The 17,129-nt window shown below is 41.2% G+C and overlaps 1 protein-coding gene across 1 annotated transcript; it reads left to right on the forward strand.

Moving 5' to 3' along the window:
- The first annotated feature begins 8,369 nt into the window (after positions 1-8,369).
- On the forward strand, positions 8,370-10,023 carry LOC131229420 (homeobox-leucine zipper protein HAT22-like). The gene is made up of 3 exons (XM_058225380.1): positions 8,370-9,181; positions 9,286-9,365; positions 9,579-10,023. Exons 1-3 carry the CDS (start codon positions 8,717-8,719, stop codon positions 9,871-9,873), a joined length of 840 nt encoding a protein of 279 aa, XP_058081363.1. The 5' UTR covers positions 8,370-8,716; the 3' UTR covers positions 9,874-10,023.
- Positions 10,024-17,129: the final 7,106 nt, after the last annotated feature.

Genomic DNA, 17,129 nt, shown 5'->3' on the forward strand with positions numbered 1-17,129 from the left:
TGTCGATGCGAGCCTTGAGGAGGAGGACCGGTTCTCTTCTTCCAGCTAATGAACGGGTCCTCATCGGACCTGTAGATGGCACGTTGGATCGCCGCGCAGAGGGCTCAGCTATATTCTTTTTTGACATATTATTCTTTTTGTGAATTTGTTGGGCGTCACCTTGTGCGCCCGTTTGTATTCTTTTAGGTATGTATATATAAGTATAATTGATTTTCTTCTATTTCAGTAGACTTGTGTGGTTGTGCTTCATGTTCCAAGAAGTTCCAGAATGCGCATTTAGACTGGATTAATCGCATATTAATGAAAACTGGATATAAGTGACCCCGGGAACTCGGGAGTCGAGCGTATGCACGACCCCCGATTTTCAGGGTGTTACACGGGGTGTTACATAGTTGGAGTATAGCTTTTGATCCTTTGAATTGTAAAAGTCATGCCCACCATGAAAAGGGCTTACATAAGTTAGGAGAATAACACGGTTGGGCCAAATTGGAACCTTACTATTTTCAGCTGAAAACCATGAAGTCCGGTAGGAATAGTGTTCGTCCATAAATAGTAAGTTTGTTATTTCCGGTAAGTCACTTTTTAGGGTGTTTGAGTTGGAGTTTGACTCTAAAAATCCATCTTGGGTTTGAGCTCTTTATGTAAAGAGTTGTATTTTCATTTTTATCATCAACCAATCCATTTGGAATTTTTTAGGAATTATTTCTGCTTTTATTCCTCATAAATTTGAGGAAGGTCAATGAGGCGTCCAGATAGCTCTGTAGATTCTGTGTAGTTATTCCCTTGTGACCATCCCTTTGCTCGTCCCAATAAGTAAAACCAAAGGAAAAGTCATTTAAATTTTTGGGAGACTAAATTCTTGATACGAAAGCACTAAAAAATTATACACATTATATGCGTTAGCTTAGTTCAAATAGAATAAATTGTGAAGCAAAGTCACAATCCAAAATCAGATTAGTTGAGCTGCACAACATAGGATATTTTTCTTTTCTAACCGTCCAATAAATGTCCACCAATCAAAAAGTCAGAAAAATAAATAAGTATACTGGGACCCATAATTTGGACTGATCAACTTAAATTACTCATATATCAGGGGCACAATTTCTAAGTGCATGCGGATCATCCATTGCACTTTGCTAAAGTATTAGAGTTTTTCGTCAACCAGAGTAATTAATGAAGGATATAAAATTCATAAAACCTTACCAAAAAAAAAAAGAGACATAAATCATAAACCGGATTTTCTAGCTCCACACTTCCATTCATTGCACCCTTGATCAAGAAGTATATGGTTTTTGGGTCCCCTCACCTTTTGGGCCCTTTTGTTCAAAAGAGAGAGAGAGAGAGAGAGAGAGAGAGAGAGAGACGGTCATGAATCATGGGTGACCAACTGAGTATAGTGGGGTGACATGGCCAGGGTGGAACCTTTTTTTAAACAAGGGCATAATGCCCCATGAGAGAAGAGCGTGGGTGCGGGGCAACCGTTGCTTTTGGAAAGTCGGTGGGCTGCTGATGCACCAAATTAGAGATGAAGATGATATGATATTCTCATTAGACTTCGATTGTCGAATATCAAAGTATCCGGTTCTTCATTTCTAACTCCATAAAGCAGATACAAGAAGATTAAAAAAAAAAAATACAGAGAGATGATGGGATTATTATCTTATTACTATCTTCACATGAGATTGGTGCAAAAACACGCAAGAGCAAATCACATGCCCCAATCAACAAGCGCCTTACATGTGCAACAATCATACACGTGTGCAAGACATCAACCGTTCAGTTATCCGGCCCGAAACTTGATAAGTAGGCTTCTGTTTTCAATGTTAAACAGTATCTTCCCATGCACATGATACGTGGGACTGGCCGGATTTTTAGATTAGAGCATATATTGTCTAGGGCCCACCTGATGAATGGACCTGATCTTCCAATTGCATGCATGTTTTCCACGTGTGGGGCACTTGAAGATGGGCGGCTGAAAGGGGGTAAGGGATGAGTATGGTGCGTTTGACAATGCCGACAAACGTCTCGGTTTGGTTGATTTGGACGGTTGGTATGACGACTTGGAAAAGCCGAACAAAGACAACATCTTGGTGCGGAGATGGTCGGCTTTGGGGCTTAAAGTAGGACATGGAAGCCTTATCACCTTCTCTTTTAAAGCTCCATGATTGCCGATTTCTACACCTCAAAATCTCTCTCCCCTCCCCGGGAATCAAATGCCCATGATAGAAAATCATTTGTGGGGCCCACCTGCCTAACCCTTGCCGCCCTACATCATCGTCCTACTTGTACCCCACATCACCCCGACACGTGACCACCGCCGAAGAATCGGGTTTTTGGATTGTCCACGTCAGCATGTAATTGGAGTGCTGCTTTATCCACTGGGGGGTTAGTGTGAGATATGTGCTGACGCTGGATAAACCTCCACTTGTCTTATCAGTATCAGATAAAAGCTTTGATACTCCTGCAGAGGGTGATGGATGATACGCACGCACTTAGAAATTACCTGGAAGTTGAATACACGTCGTACAAGAAATTCGAACCGAACCGTCCAAGTTCAGAGTCGCACTTTAGATTGCATCAAGAACGAAACATTAGGCCTATTACATTATCTGATTATCCGATTAGGGTACATTGATTGGACAGTTACAAATAAAATATATCCAATGGTCCTATTTCAATGAAGAAGCGTCCATGTATTAGAGATCGGTACTGTAACTGAATGACAGTGGGTTCCACCATTTTTTCCGTTTAGATTGATTTAACATATGTGCATGTCTATCAAGTGTCACAGTCTTCCGGAGTATCAAATAACCCCCACTTAATTTTATGACTAAAACATCTCATACGAGTTTCCTACAATTTACTGAGTGGTAGCAACTCACCTTCGGTGCACTTGGCATAGATAGATGCTGATCTGGACCACTCAAATGGTGGAATATACTGTAGATTAATGATGGCCCAAAATTCACACAGAAAAAATGTAAACATTCGATTTGAATCTTCATTTGGACCGCTAATTTCCACCTGAGTGCTAGCACGTACGATGGTCGGATAATCGTGGGTTTTGTGATATACTCCATCCATCCACAAAGGGAAGCATGACTTGAACGGTTCAGATTACATGCCTCTGAACCACATGGAAAGCAGATGAGTTACTAAAATTAGATTAGTTGTGGCAAACGCACCTTTTGATTCTTTCCAAGCATTACAGTTATTATTATATTAATATGGTTGGTTGGATGCGTTGATAGTATCGTAATTAATCAATTGAATATATGATTTCTTCCTTTATTCCAATTATTCTCAATCATCCGATCTAAGGTGAGTTTGGAGGTGGGTCACATGTGATATCTCTTTGGCCACAGTGTCAAAGTCAATGTCTATCTGCTGTTGACGATTCTAGATAGACATTATAGTAGTCCTTCATGAAAACTAGTCGAGAAATGCTACGTGCACTCGCTTAGGTGCACCTAGCCTCACACGTGGAAACAATGCACACGTGTGTGAGATCAGAGCCATCTGTCGTGTAGTCCCAACGTGTAGATGCTATTACACAAAAAAAGGCCTACATGATCGTCATGCGTTTTCCACCTTTACTAAACAAGTGAGTGGTTTGATTTGACGTACACATGTGGCCCACCTGATTATCTTATTTGCTTCAGTTTAGATGTATGGAATCGAGGAATGAGGATCGTGTGAAGAGCCATTCAGATCTTACATACGTGTGCCTCAGTCAAAGTGTGAGGTTGGGGCACTTTCAGAAGTGCACTCGTGTGAGCACAAAAAAATCCCCCTGGCCCATCATATACCGTGCAAAGGAGATAATGGTTCAGGTACAATGGAAGCGAACCTTCACATACGACACTATTTCTTTACGTCCCACGTGTCACTTACTCGAAATCTGAACCGTGCAAAAATGAAGGCACTTTAAAGCTTGCCTGGTATAAGATCCTACAGATCCACTTCTCACGTTGGCCACACCTGTATATCGAATCGGACCATCGGTGGATTAGGAATCCTGATGAGTGGAACATACTGGTTTTGGCCGCGGGTGATATTTGTAGTATAGATCACCTTTCGCACGGCTCAGATGTTCTAAGGAAGGAATTATGTGTAACAGTTGAAATTCTCTCTTTCTGCATGGCTTTTGAGGAACGGTAGTATCCAACGCGCTGCATAGAACTTCTATACAGTACCATCCTAACAGTGGAAGCGGATTGCGTCCTACCCCACGGTCCTGCAGAGGGGTAAATGGGGACCATCGTGATGTTTGGGTTTTATCCTCGCCGTCTATCCAATTTTTCAGATTTGTTTGAATATTAGAAAAAGGAAATAGGCGAATCCAAGGCTCAAGTGGACCACACGGTGGGGATTGAACACCCACCATTAAAAACTTCTTGGGAGTTGCAGAAGTTTTGATCGAGCTGATATTTGTGTTTTCCCTTCGTCCATGTAAGCTTTCAATGGTGGGCATCATTATCACTACTCTTCATATGATGCGGTCGACTTAAGCCTTAGATCTACCTATTGTTTGATCTCATATCATAAAATGATCTGAAAAATTGGATGGACGGTATGGATAAAACTCATACATCTCGGTGGACCCCACAGAGCCCCTGCCTGGACCGAGTCCGTCCAGCGGCGGCAGGACGCTATCCGCTACCCTTTAAAAAAGGGAAACGGATTGGCTACTCCCCCTGACACCAGCCAATGGCTGGTGGTCGATGCTCTGTGGGCCCCACAATGATGTAATTGTTTCATCCATGCCTTCCATCTATTTTTACAGATTATTTTAAAATATGAGACCAAAAATGATATATATCAAGATCTTAAGTGGACCACATTACAGGAAACAGTGTTGAATGAGCGTCGACCATTAAAAAACATTTTGGGGCCATAAAAGTTTTGGATTAAGATGATTTTTGTTTTTTCCCTTCATCTGGGCCTGTATGACCTAATCAACATATTGGATGTCAAATAAACAGTACAGTGGGCCTTAGAAGGATTTTGATGGTGGATATCCAATCACCATTGTTTTCATGTGGTGTGGCCCAACTGAGAATCTTATATGTCTCATTTTTGGCATAAAGCCATAAAATGATCTATAAAAATGGATGAACTGAATGGATAAAACACATACATCATTATGGGCCCCACAGAGCACCGACCATCAGCCACAATGCTGGTGTCAGGGGGTGTAGCCAATCCGTTCCCTTAAAAAAGCAAAACGAACCGTTGGTGCAGTAGTCCAAGTCGAATCAATAAAAGTCGTATCTGGATGGTCATAGTTGTCCAATCCCTGTGTTTTTGTTCCCTATAGCCCATCCGCATGTTACCCCACCAATTCAATGGCCCTGATCGCCTCGTGCTTCTCACGTGCACCATGAGGAGGGATCTGTATAGAAGTTTTATAGAGCAAGGGTTGCATAGTAGCATTCCCAACTCACCTATGTACAAGTGGCTGAGAGACATGAATCCAAATCGTCCATCTGGTGGGACCATACCGAGGATGGCCCATGGTATAAAGTAGACACTGATAATCGTTTTCCGATCTATGGCCTACAAAAGGGCATTACAACTAGAAATAAAAAACTCTATTGATTTGATGACTATTAGCTGACTGGGATTATCTAATACGTGTGATTTTTTATACGCAGGACCGTTAATATTTGGACACACAAAATGAATGATCTAGATTCACTGGTATTACAGCCACATGAACGGTGACGAGCACCAATCACCACCGGTGAGTTACTCACTACACAATCCACGTCTCCTGCTAACACGTCACACGGAATCTGAGCCGTGCAAAAGGTGGGCTACATCATATCCATTAATAAAGCCATTACATATCCATTGATTCCTATGGTGTCTTACAGGTGATCTCCTTGGTAAGGCCCACTTTTTTTTATGACTCAGATTCACGTAAGACACGTACGGGAAAGTCGTGGCTGTACCAAATAGTATGTATAATCATATCACTATGAGAAAACCTAAAAAGGGACACTTTCATATGCGTGCATTATATATGTACCGGTTCAAAACAACCAGACACATAGAGGAAAGATAGATCTATGGATAGGTGTACGTTTGCACATGTTGGGACTGTGACCTTTTGAATTTTTCATATCTCAATTAATTGCAAGTGTACCTTTATAACCCTTTGTAAGGGAGCGGATTGCCTATCACCCCGGAGCTGTGTGGGGCTCATAGAGATGTCTGTGATAAATCGACCCGTCCATCTGTTTTTAAAGACCAAAATAGGACAGGATTCTAAAAACAAGACAGATCCAAAACTCATGTGAGCTATACTACACGAAAGAGTGGGGATTGAACGCTTGGCGGTGAAAGAAGTTTTGCATCAGGATGGTATTTGTTCCTACAACTTATCTGAGTGCTGATAGTTCTATGAATGGTTTGGATGGCATGTAAATATTATGGTCAGCTCCAGGATGGTTTCAATGGTGGAAGTTCTGTTCACGCTGTTTTATTGGTGAGCTTGACTTTTGGATCTACGTAATTTTTATAATAATTTCCTATTATTAACTTTAAAAACAGATGGACCGATTGGATTTACCACAAACATCTCTGTAGAGCCTATATAGGCCCGGGCACAAAGTCACCTGCAATATGCTCCACGTTGTAACTAACAATTCCCATCCTGGTTAGGGGAGTACACAGGTCAGTTCGGTCCAGTTTTGGGTTGAAATTAGAATCAAACCATTCCTAATAATTCTAGGATATTCGGATCAAACGGAAATGTTAGCACCCTAGAACTGAACCAGAACTAGACCATTAAAACCGATTCGGTTCCGATTTGATTCCTTGGTTCTAGGCTTTTATGATCCAACCTAATTGCATCTTTTATTTTATAATTTATCTCATTTGTGTTAATGATTTAGATATTGTATAAGGTGTGTAAAAATATATTTATAAAAACAATTTAATAGCACATTGTAAACCATAAATCATAAGTCAAATATTATAGAAACAATCAAAGGGTTCTTGGTTCAGTTCCAAGTTTGGTTTCAGGTTTGGTTCCACAGTTTGGTTCCGTGGATTAATTTACAGTTTGGTTCAATCCTACATAACTCCAAACCGAGAGCTAAACCGATATAATCGATTCTTTGATTTTTGGAATCGAAACTGAAATTGGTGCACTCTAGAACTGGACCAAACTGGACTGTTTGATCTGTACCCGTCCAGTTCCACTGATTCAACGTGCACCCCTAATCCCCACAGTTCCTTTTCCACCGTTGAGTTGCAAGTGCACTCTGTACTTTCTTGCTACTCTCTGCTCGAATGTGCCAATTCTAACACGTGTGGGCGATCCAAGTCGTTTATCAGACAAGACCCACTATGTAGATTCCTTGCTTAAAATATTAGGGTGGTCAGTACATCAGGTGGGCTACAAATATTCATAGACGCGTTTGTTATTTTGTACATGCATGGCCTTCACATTATTGAGAGTATTCTGATTTTTGGAGTAAGGCCTCTACATGGAGGGGTCTCCTGATGAGCGGCTGGATCTCGCATGCATTGGTGGCTTTGGCACTTATGTGGAGGAGTACAGTAAAAGATGAACCCGCGCGGGTTATCTTGGCAGGTTCATTTCCATTTCCCACGAATACACTGGCCATAGATCATTGAATGTTTGACGGTGCCCATCTCTTTCTCATTTCCATCATCATAGACGAAAAAACCGGCAAAAGAAGGCAAGGCAACAAGAACACATGTCCAGTGCATGATGGAGTGGGCGACATTTCGTGTGGTCTGCTGCAAGGTGGGTCCCAAACCACAATCATAATCCCTACCAACGCTACCCATCCCCCATTGGTTTGACCCCAAAAAGAAAAAGATAAAATTAAATCATCTCAACCGTACGATCTGGTGCATGCTCTCAACTCCCCCGTAGAAAATTTCAACCCCATATACAAACTTTATCAAAATACAGCCATCCATACTATATCACACACCCACCATACATCAAGACCATCCAAACCGTTGGCCCAAGTTAGTTTCTGAAAGCGAAGAGCATTAATACACTGATAAAATCAGATCCCAACGTATCCATCCACATCAGATGATCACTATGAGTAAAATAAAATAAATATAAAAACATGCGTATGTGCCTAACAAATCTGATAATCTGACATTTCGAATAAAATCCAATTTACAGCCACTAGGCTTAGTGGGCCCACAATCACAACCATACCATGCCGAACTTACGAAGGATATTCCACACATAGATATGATGATACCCAACGGCGAAAAAAGTTAGTTGAACCATGGACTAATGGAAATGGAGATCATACCAAGGTTGCCTTTTTAAGTGGTGTAATAAATGTATAATAAGGTATAGTTAATGTGGGTATGTGGGTGGGTGGCCAAAGGAGCTGAATCATTCCCTTGATATGTTCTTATGTGTACCCACTCCATCTATGTGAATCCATGTATTCTTCTCTTCAATCATCCAATCCAAGAGAAGACAAGGGCCCCCTCTTTTTCTTTTTTTTCCTCCTCTTATAGTACTAAGTAGGCTCATATGGTCAACCTAGGTAGAGTGATATGCGGATTATCATAATTCCCAATACCTTATTCATTCCCCTACTCATTCCATTCTTTAATAATCACACTCCCATTCAACCCTCTCTTCATTTCATTTCTCATATAAGTCCTTGAATATCTTTCACACACAAAGAAGATCTTGGGTGCAATGGGTCTTGAAGAGATGTGTAATACTGGCCTTGTTTTAGGGTTGGGATGTGAGGCTAACGTCTCAAACCGTCATGACCCAGATCACCAACGACATAGCCAAAGCTGTAAGTTGGAGAGGGTGTTTCCGATGGCGAGCATAGAGACTTGTCTCACCTTAAGTCTTGCAGACGATTCCTATAAGTCGTCGAAGAAGATTGATATGAACAAGGCGTTTGATGATGGGTTGGATGCTCGACAATCGTCTCCGCATAGCGCTGTCTCCTCCTTCTCTACTGTGAATCATGATCTCGCTAGCATTAAGAGAGAAAGGGATGTGGGGAGCGAAGAAGCTGAATTAGAGAGGCTTTCGTCACGCGTAAGTGACGAAGACGAAGAGGGGAGTGCTAGAAAGAAACTTAGACTCACCAAGGAACAATCAGCCCTCTTAGAAGAAAGTTTCAAAGAGCATAGCACTCTCAATCCGGTATGTTTCTTTCTTTCTTTCTTCCTTCCTTCCTTTATCTTACTATTTCATGCTCTTAATTTCAATTTCCGCTAATGAACGATTTTATTTTTCTCCATCATCAGAAGCAAAAGCAAGCTTTGGCTAAGCAATTGAATCTCCGGCCCCGACAAGTGGAAGTTTGGTTCCAAAATAGAAGAGCAAGGTACGAAATTCAACATGTATTTTGTTGAATTGCATCAATAGCCATGAGTCTCTCTGTCCTAACCATTTTCAGTGGAGACCCAGAAAATTCCCACAATGGTTTGTTAATCAATATCTTTAAAATGATCCATGTTTGCTATTTTGGCCAACTTGAAAAGTCTAGCGGTTCAAATCATCAATCCAATTGATTAACTCGAAGAATATATTATTACAGGACAAAGCTCAAACAAACCGAAGTAGACTGCGAATTCCTCAAGCGATGTTGTGAGACATTAACAGACGAAAATCGGAGGCTGCAGAAGGAGCTCCACGAGCTTAAGGCCCTGAAATACGCAGCGCCGTTCTACATGCAGCTACCTGCAGCGACGCTTACCATGTGCCCGTCTTGCGAGAGGATTGGAAGCGGCGGTCCGACCGGTGAAAATCCTAATAAGAGCTCATTTACATTGCCACCTAAAGCTCATCAATTCTACAATCCTTTCAGCCGTTCATCGTCTACGACATGTTAGAAGAAATCACACCATTTTATTGAGAAATTAGTGTGACTAATGTGTAGAAAGAAGTAGCTAATTAGCTATTAGTGATATTAATTTTTACTAATTTTCATCGCATTCCATGTTTTAGAAGGGAAATTAAGATGACCCATTTCTTGATTTTAATTAGTTTTTTCTTAATTAAAAGATTAGAGAAAGGATTAGGGAAAAAGAAAGATGGGTGGCGAGTATGATTGTGGGATGGGAGGTTCACGTGTATGCGTTTGTGGATAGGAGGAGAAAAGTCAAGAAAGAAATGAAAGAGAGACGTGTGTGGCAAGGAAGGAATTATTTTCAAGAAATGAAGTAGGCAGCGTGGGACCCTTCCACCTTTACTGTAACTGCTGGGCCATGTTCACGTGATGTGTGGCCCATGTCATCTCTTTCCTTTTCACTCAGCTTTCAAAAGCTTCTTGTTGGGAAGTGTTGCGTGGCCACTGTCACAAATAGCAAACCGAGTACCTACTGTCTTTGGCCTTTTGTCAAATTCCTCAGCCGACAAGTGTGCATTACAGGGGAATCGATTCTTTATCAGATGTGTTATAAAATGCACGGCAGATAGTACGTAGGTTTCAGCTTGTAGAGTGGACCCATGATTCAATGATCCAAACCGTTGATAAGATGGGTCTCACCTTGATGGCATATGCATCAGAGTCCCCAAGAGCATTTGGCACTTTCTGACAATATTCAAACGGGTCCCATCTGGATAATTTTTCTTCATGGTCCATCCAAGGTTGGTCCCGTAATATCAACGGTTTGGATTAGTGAACCATGAAAGCACTTGCACAAACTGAAAATATTAACGGTAAGGTAAAAACCGTCCACGTGTGACAGGCTCCCGCTCGTGGAACCCGCCTTATTCGCTGCCGCGGTTTACACGGAAGGACGACTTATTTGGTAGTCTGCTAGAGTATGATGGTTGATATGCAGTCACTCAGAAATTGCATACATGGCATATATTAATCCAATTTAAACCGACTAAATTGTAGAAAACACTGTTACTAAGTAACTTTCCCAAAATCAAATTGGTTGAATAATCATAATCTCTGATTTGTGGACGCTTGTTGGTTGATGTAGGACCATTGGATATTTTTCAATTTTCACCATCCAATAATTGTCCACCGATCCCTTAGTCGGATCATCAAATAAGCCCAATCTTTGGTTCATTACACGTTTAATCTGGGACCCACAAGTTGGACAGTTTAGTTCGGATTACTTGTATGCCAAGGATGCAATTTCAAGTAATTTCTAAGTGCCTGAGTATCATCCATCACACTCCGCAGGAGTATCGAAGCTTTTCTATTATCAAAGTGGGACCACTAGATGATAACCATCATCTTGCACAAACTTCCACGTGGGCGCATGTGGGTGATGAGGATTCGGGACCTACTCTTGCGAGTATCCATTCCCCTCCCTTTGCGGTCACAATCACACCTGGCAACCAACCTACGCCGTCCATTTCCCAGCAATTCCTGCCTTAAATGATGGGTAGGAAGAAATGATGGGATCTTTCTAAGAAGGTACAATTCCTATGTGGGTGGGGCCCACCATCAATGTCTCACCCCTTCGGTTGCACGCCATTCCCCTTACAAATGCATTTTACACAAAAAGAGAAGAAAAGAAAATGCAGACACTTTCGCTTTTGTGTGCGATTGTAAGCCGACGGTTGATGACTGAGATTTCCGACCTACCCAACATCCTATCCACTCTCTGATGCGTATATTATAGTGCATGTGTATGTATGCACGATGTAACAGCATCTATAATATTATTGACACGTGTCAACACCTCATGTGATGATTAGTCAAAGTCCCACTTGCGTTGTTGGACCTTGTCGCCGTGGACCATTGTTTTTTAATATTTTATTAGGTTTGCCACGTGAAGTGCACGTGGGTCAGACCTAGAATGAGAGGTGGAATTTTCTTTTGTAAAAGGGTGGGCCATTTAGGGAATGGTTGATATAAATAGGATCTTTTATTGCAAGCCAAGGAGGAAACCGATGCTTGAAGTTTGGGGGTTTCGATTTCTATTTTGGGACCCATGGTTCAGTGGATCAAACCGTTCAAACTGTAGACACCTCCGTCACCAGTGCACCAAAAATCTCCTAGATGGGAAAAATCCTAGCCTTTGAATAAGCGGCCAAAACATTCAACAAAATTAAATATGGAGATTTTTGGTGCATTGACCATCAACAACAAGACCCATGAATCAATGAACCATGGTGTCTCACTTGGGCACAACCAAATTCCAAAAGTAATATAAAAACCAGACTTGTCTCTGGAGCTGTATGAAGCGTTGATGAATGTCGAAGCAAAGTGGGCCACTAGAACCCAATGATCATGCATTTCACCAATTGAACAAAAGATGGTTTGATCCACTTGTGTTAGTTCTTGCAAGATTTTTGAAATCGTAAACCCAATGAATATCCATTTGAACTTAATTAATTTGCAAGGGGAACAATATTAATAAGCCCTTAGCTAAGCTCTTGTGGGGCCCATGTAGTGTGTGTATGGAATCCAATCCATCCAACAGGCCAATCCAGTTGTCAGGTTGGTATGCCCCAAATTAGGTGAATCTAATTATCAGGTGGACTGCACCATAGAATCATGGATAACCATGCGAAACCTCCTCAAAGCCTCATATATAATATCCAAACATTTTTACTAGGGTCGCCCCACCATGAAAAGGATCAGTCCCAGAATTATAACGGTCAAAACATCAAATGTCCGCTGCTTCAAAATGCTTGTTACCTAAGTGGCCCCTCGATAGGGACCAATTGCAGCAGCTTTTCAGCCAAAGCTCAACTAGCAAGCAATGGCCAGCTTCAAAGCTTATTACTACTAAATTATTATGGTATTATAAAAACAAAGGTTTTAAAAAAAGACTATTTGAATCTAGGTAGCTTCAAAGCCATCAGTATGCAAGGGTGATGTATAGCAGGTGGCAGACAATTTCATGGCCAAGATGGATCAGAAAAGGTCCGATCGGAGGTGGTAGTGATCCGGACCATTAGAACTTGAAAGCAGGCAGATCTCGCAAAGTGGAATGAGTTATCCAATGTGCCATGTATGATTTTGGGGTAGGAGAAGCTACTTTAGCCACCTAACCCGCTACACCGGGTTGCCCATGCCAAATTTGCAAGATTTCATCAAATCGATAGTCGAAAATGTTGAGATGTGGAGCCACATCTGGATGGCCGCTCGACCGGTCGAGTGACCTGCTCGACCGGTCGAGTGGCCCGCTCGACCAGTCGTGGACTGGCTCGACTCGTTTTCCAGCGAGTTGGGATTTTGGATTTTCGAAGTGCTCGACCAATCGTGGGATGTGCTCGACCGATCGAGGGTGCCGCTCGACCGGTCGAAGACTCCGCACGACTAGTCGAGCTTACGTAGATTTGAGTTCGGATTTGATACGAACTGCAGAAATTTGAGTTGGTTTTTCACAGAGGTGCGAAAGGGGAGTTGCCTAAATTATAAATAGGGGTCCCTAAGACTTTTCTAGGCATCAATGAGAGTTATTCCAAGGTGTGGGCAAAGGGTTTTCTCTATACTTCCAAGGGAGAGGTTAGTATAATGCCTTGTAATCTTCATTTTCTTTCATAGTGGAAGTTTGCATCTGTGGTTTTTTACCCTTATTTGGAGTTTTTCCATGTATATCTTGTCTTGTGGTTTGTTTGGAATGCTTTGATTATTTTTCTAGTTTATATTTCTTCTTGTTCATCGTTTGTGGGTGAGACCAAATATTAGATCTCGGTTTACTGCGTTGTTGGTGTGCTATGCAACAACTGATATCAGAGCTGTTGGTTTAGTTCTATTGGGAGCGATGACGGAAGAATGGAAGACTAGAATTGAAAGGTTTGATGGTTCAAACTTTGCCTTCTAGAAGATGCAGATGGAGAATTATTTGTATCAGAAAGACCTCTATATTCCTCTAGGAGGAAAAGAGAAGAAACCAGAAATGATGACAGATGATGAATGGTTTTTATTGGATTAGAAGGCTTTAGGAACAATCCTACTCTCTTTGTCTAAGAGCGTTGCCTTCAATATATATAAGATGAAAACTACAAAAGAATTAATGGAAACCCTAACCACCATGTATGAAAAACCTTCAGCGTCCAACAAGGTTCATCTTATGAAACAGCTATTCAATATGAAGATGTCAGATGCTGGGAGCATGGCTGAACATTTAAACGAGTTTAATACAATCACGAGCTAGTTGGAATCCGTTGACATTGTTTTTGATGATAAGGTCGGGGTGTTATTGATATTATCCAGTCTGCCAAACAGTTGGGATGGTTTGGTGATTGATGTGAGCAATTCTTCAGGGTCGACAAAGCTGAAATTTGATGATGTGGCCGGTCTAATTCTCAGCGAAGAATCTAGAAGAAAGGCATCGGGAGTTTCAAGGGATTCAGGGAATACTCTAAACATTGAAGAAATAGGAAGATCGCTAAACAAAGGAGGCAATAAACACAGACGTTCTAAGTCGAGGAAGAAGTCTAAGGGACCGAAAGACAAAGACAGGTGTTGACATTACGGTAAGAAGGGATACATGAAACATGATTGCAAGGTGATTAAGAAACAAGAAGGAAGCTCTCAAGGCGGGAAGAATTTAGTGAATCTATCTAGGGAGAATGACACAGAGGCATTAATCTTATATCTTGATGCGAGGAATGAGTCTTGGGTTATAGACTCAGGTGTTTCGTTTCACGCCACTTCATGTAAGGAAGTTGTTGAGGGTTAAATATTGCATATTAGACCCCAGTTCCTACTTGAATTTATGAACATGACACTGCATAACGGTTCATTTTAATCGTGTTTGTGATGCAGGGTGTATTTACAAGCTTGGACTAAAAAAGATGCTAAATGCATAGAATTGATGCTCTAGAATCACCAAGGCAAGGGACGGACTCTAGGGGACCGAGATCGACGGAAGTGCACGCCAGATATCCAGGAAAATTGAGAAACTGAAGCTCAAGTGGCCCGAAATTAGTTTAGAATGCAAGATCACATGGTTCTCGCCATCCGATTGACACAAGACTTTATACATGTGATGGGGGCCATAAATTAACCGTACATATTAAATTTCAGCAAATGAAGATCTCTGGAAGTGGGCCAACGGACAGATCAACCCCTTAATTCACTAATTGGGGCCCACCTACTATCTGGATATGCTTCAAAATTGTCCTTGACGGCTTAAAGAATATGAGAAAAAGGATGGACGGTGCAGATTTCTGATAAACATCATAGTGGGCCTTGCATATGGTGCATGTATATCATGTACATTGTATGTACGCCGAGCACCACGCCACCTTCCAAATCCAAACAGCGCCCACCCGCGCCTGGCTAGTTTCCAAAACAGAAACGGCACTTGCCGTTTTCAGCTGCACAATGAACGACCGCTGGCAGTTTTTGCGGACCTCTGTGGGACCCACACGTCACCCGTACGGAAAATCTGAGCCGTCCATCTTGTAGAGTGGCTCGAATACTATAAAATCTTGCTGAAATTTTACACCCATGCGTGTACATGTGTGCGATACAGAGGCCACAAACAGGCGGTTCTGCGACGTTCAAAATTATTTTTATTGTGATTTCTTCTCTGGGCCGCGTCAATGGACGTTCAAAACCATCCATTCTTGACTGAAATTTCTTCATGAATGCAATGGACATGGTGGATTTCCGTGAAAACACCTCTGTGAGGCCCACCGATCACGACAATGAAGGAGTGCAAAAGCTTTCGCAGATCCACGAAAACCGACTTTTCCAGGCGATTTTGGCCCACCATCTTTCATCATATGGGAGATCTAAACCGTCCATCATGTAGAGGGCTCAAAAACGTCCTAAGGGACGATGTTTGTTTGGAAATTGAACGAGGAAAGTAGGGAGTTTTGAAGCTCCGAACTTGACTGCGAAAAAGCTTTCGCTATGGCTGCGACAGCCCTCCATCACCTCCAGCTGCTATAAAAGAAGGTTTTGGACGTGGGGAGAAGGCATTCAGATCTAGAAAATTCCTTGGACGTGCACAAGAGGGAGAGTAGAGTTTGTAGGGTTTTTATTTTTATTTTTTCTTTCTTTTAAGGTGTAGCCTAATCATGTTGCTAGGCTAAACCTCTTAGCTGGGGCTAAGAGGTGAAGCTTGTATTGTGATTGGGTTGTTAGCTTTGCTTTGATTCATGGTTATTGAATTCTTATGGATTTTAGTTTGATTATTAAGGAATACTTTTAGTTTTTAATGGTTTATTATGACTCAAATTACAGTATATCTGCAATAGCTTCGAGTATGTTCTTTTCATTATGAGATTGTGAACTTAGGAGGCCCTGTTGTTCACCATTGTCTCCTTGGCATGGTTGGGTGACGTAACCCTTTCCTAACTTTCACAATTCTCTTGTGATTGGCCATGCGTTTGGTAAATTGCTTTTGTTTGCCATAGTCTCCTGGGCATGGTTAGGTAATGGGATCACTTCTAAATCTACACCAATCGTATCTGTTGATGATTAGATCTATGAAACATTCAGAGATCTGACAAATCTCTTCTTACCAACTGGATAGAATGGGACTCTGATTCCAGTTGTGTCCTTGAATCAATACAAGGTAACTTCCCAATTGCTACAAGTGGATCCTTGGCACCCTAGTTCCCACTTTTATTTTTATTAGTTTTTAATTAATCTATTCACAATTATTTCCTCATATTCGCTTGATTTATATTATATCTTAGTCTAGTTCTAGTTCTATTTAGTTTCAGATTACATACAGGTTTCAGTCCCTTGGGATTCGACCTCGGTCTCACCGAGTTTATTACTACATCACAACCCTATACTTGGGGAGTGAACAAGTTTTTGGTGCCGTTGCCGAGGATTGATGGTTACATTTTCTGAGATTAATTAGTTTTAGAATTAGGTTAAGATTAAGATTTTACTAACTTTAAGTTAAAGTTTTTCTTTTTTATTTTTAAAAACTAACCTGTTTTCCTGTTTTGTAGGATCCTGACATAAACTTCTAATTTGGTAATCCCTTTCCAAATTCTCTATTTTTTCTATTTTTAGAATTATGGTTTCATTTTTTTTTTGAAATTTTCTATTTTCTAATTTTAGATTTAGATTCTTCCTTTAAGTAACATTCTATTTTCTAGGGTTAGAAACTTTTTTTTTAGAAACTAACTTTCTATTTTTATTTTTAGAAACTTTCTAATTCTAGGATTTCTTCTGTTTTTAAAAACTAATTTCTTTTATTTC

Source organism: Magnolia sinica, chromosome 16 (genome assembly GCF_029962835.1).
Source record: "Magnolia sinica isolate HGM2019 chromosome 16, MsV1, whole genome shotgun sequence".
Lineage (NCBI taxonomy): Eukaryota > Viridiplantae > Streptophyta > Magnoliopsida > Magnoliales > Magnoliaceae > Magnolia > Magnolia sinica.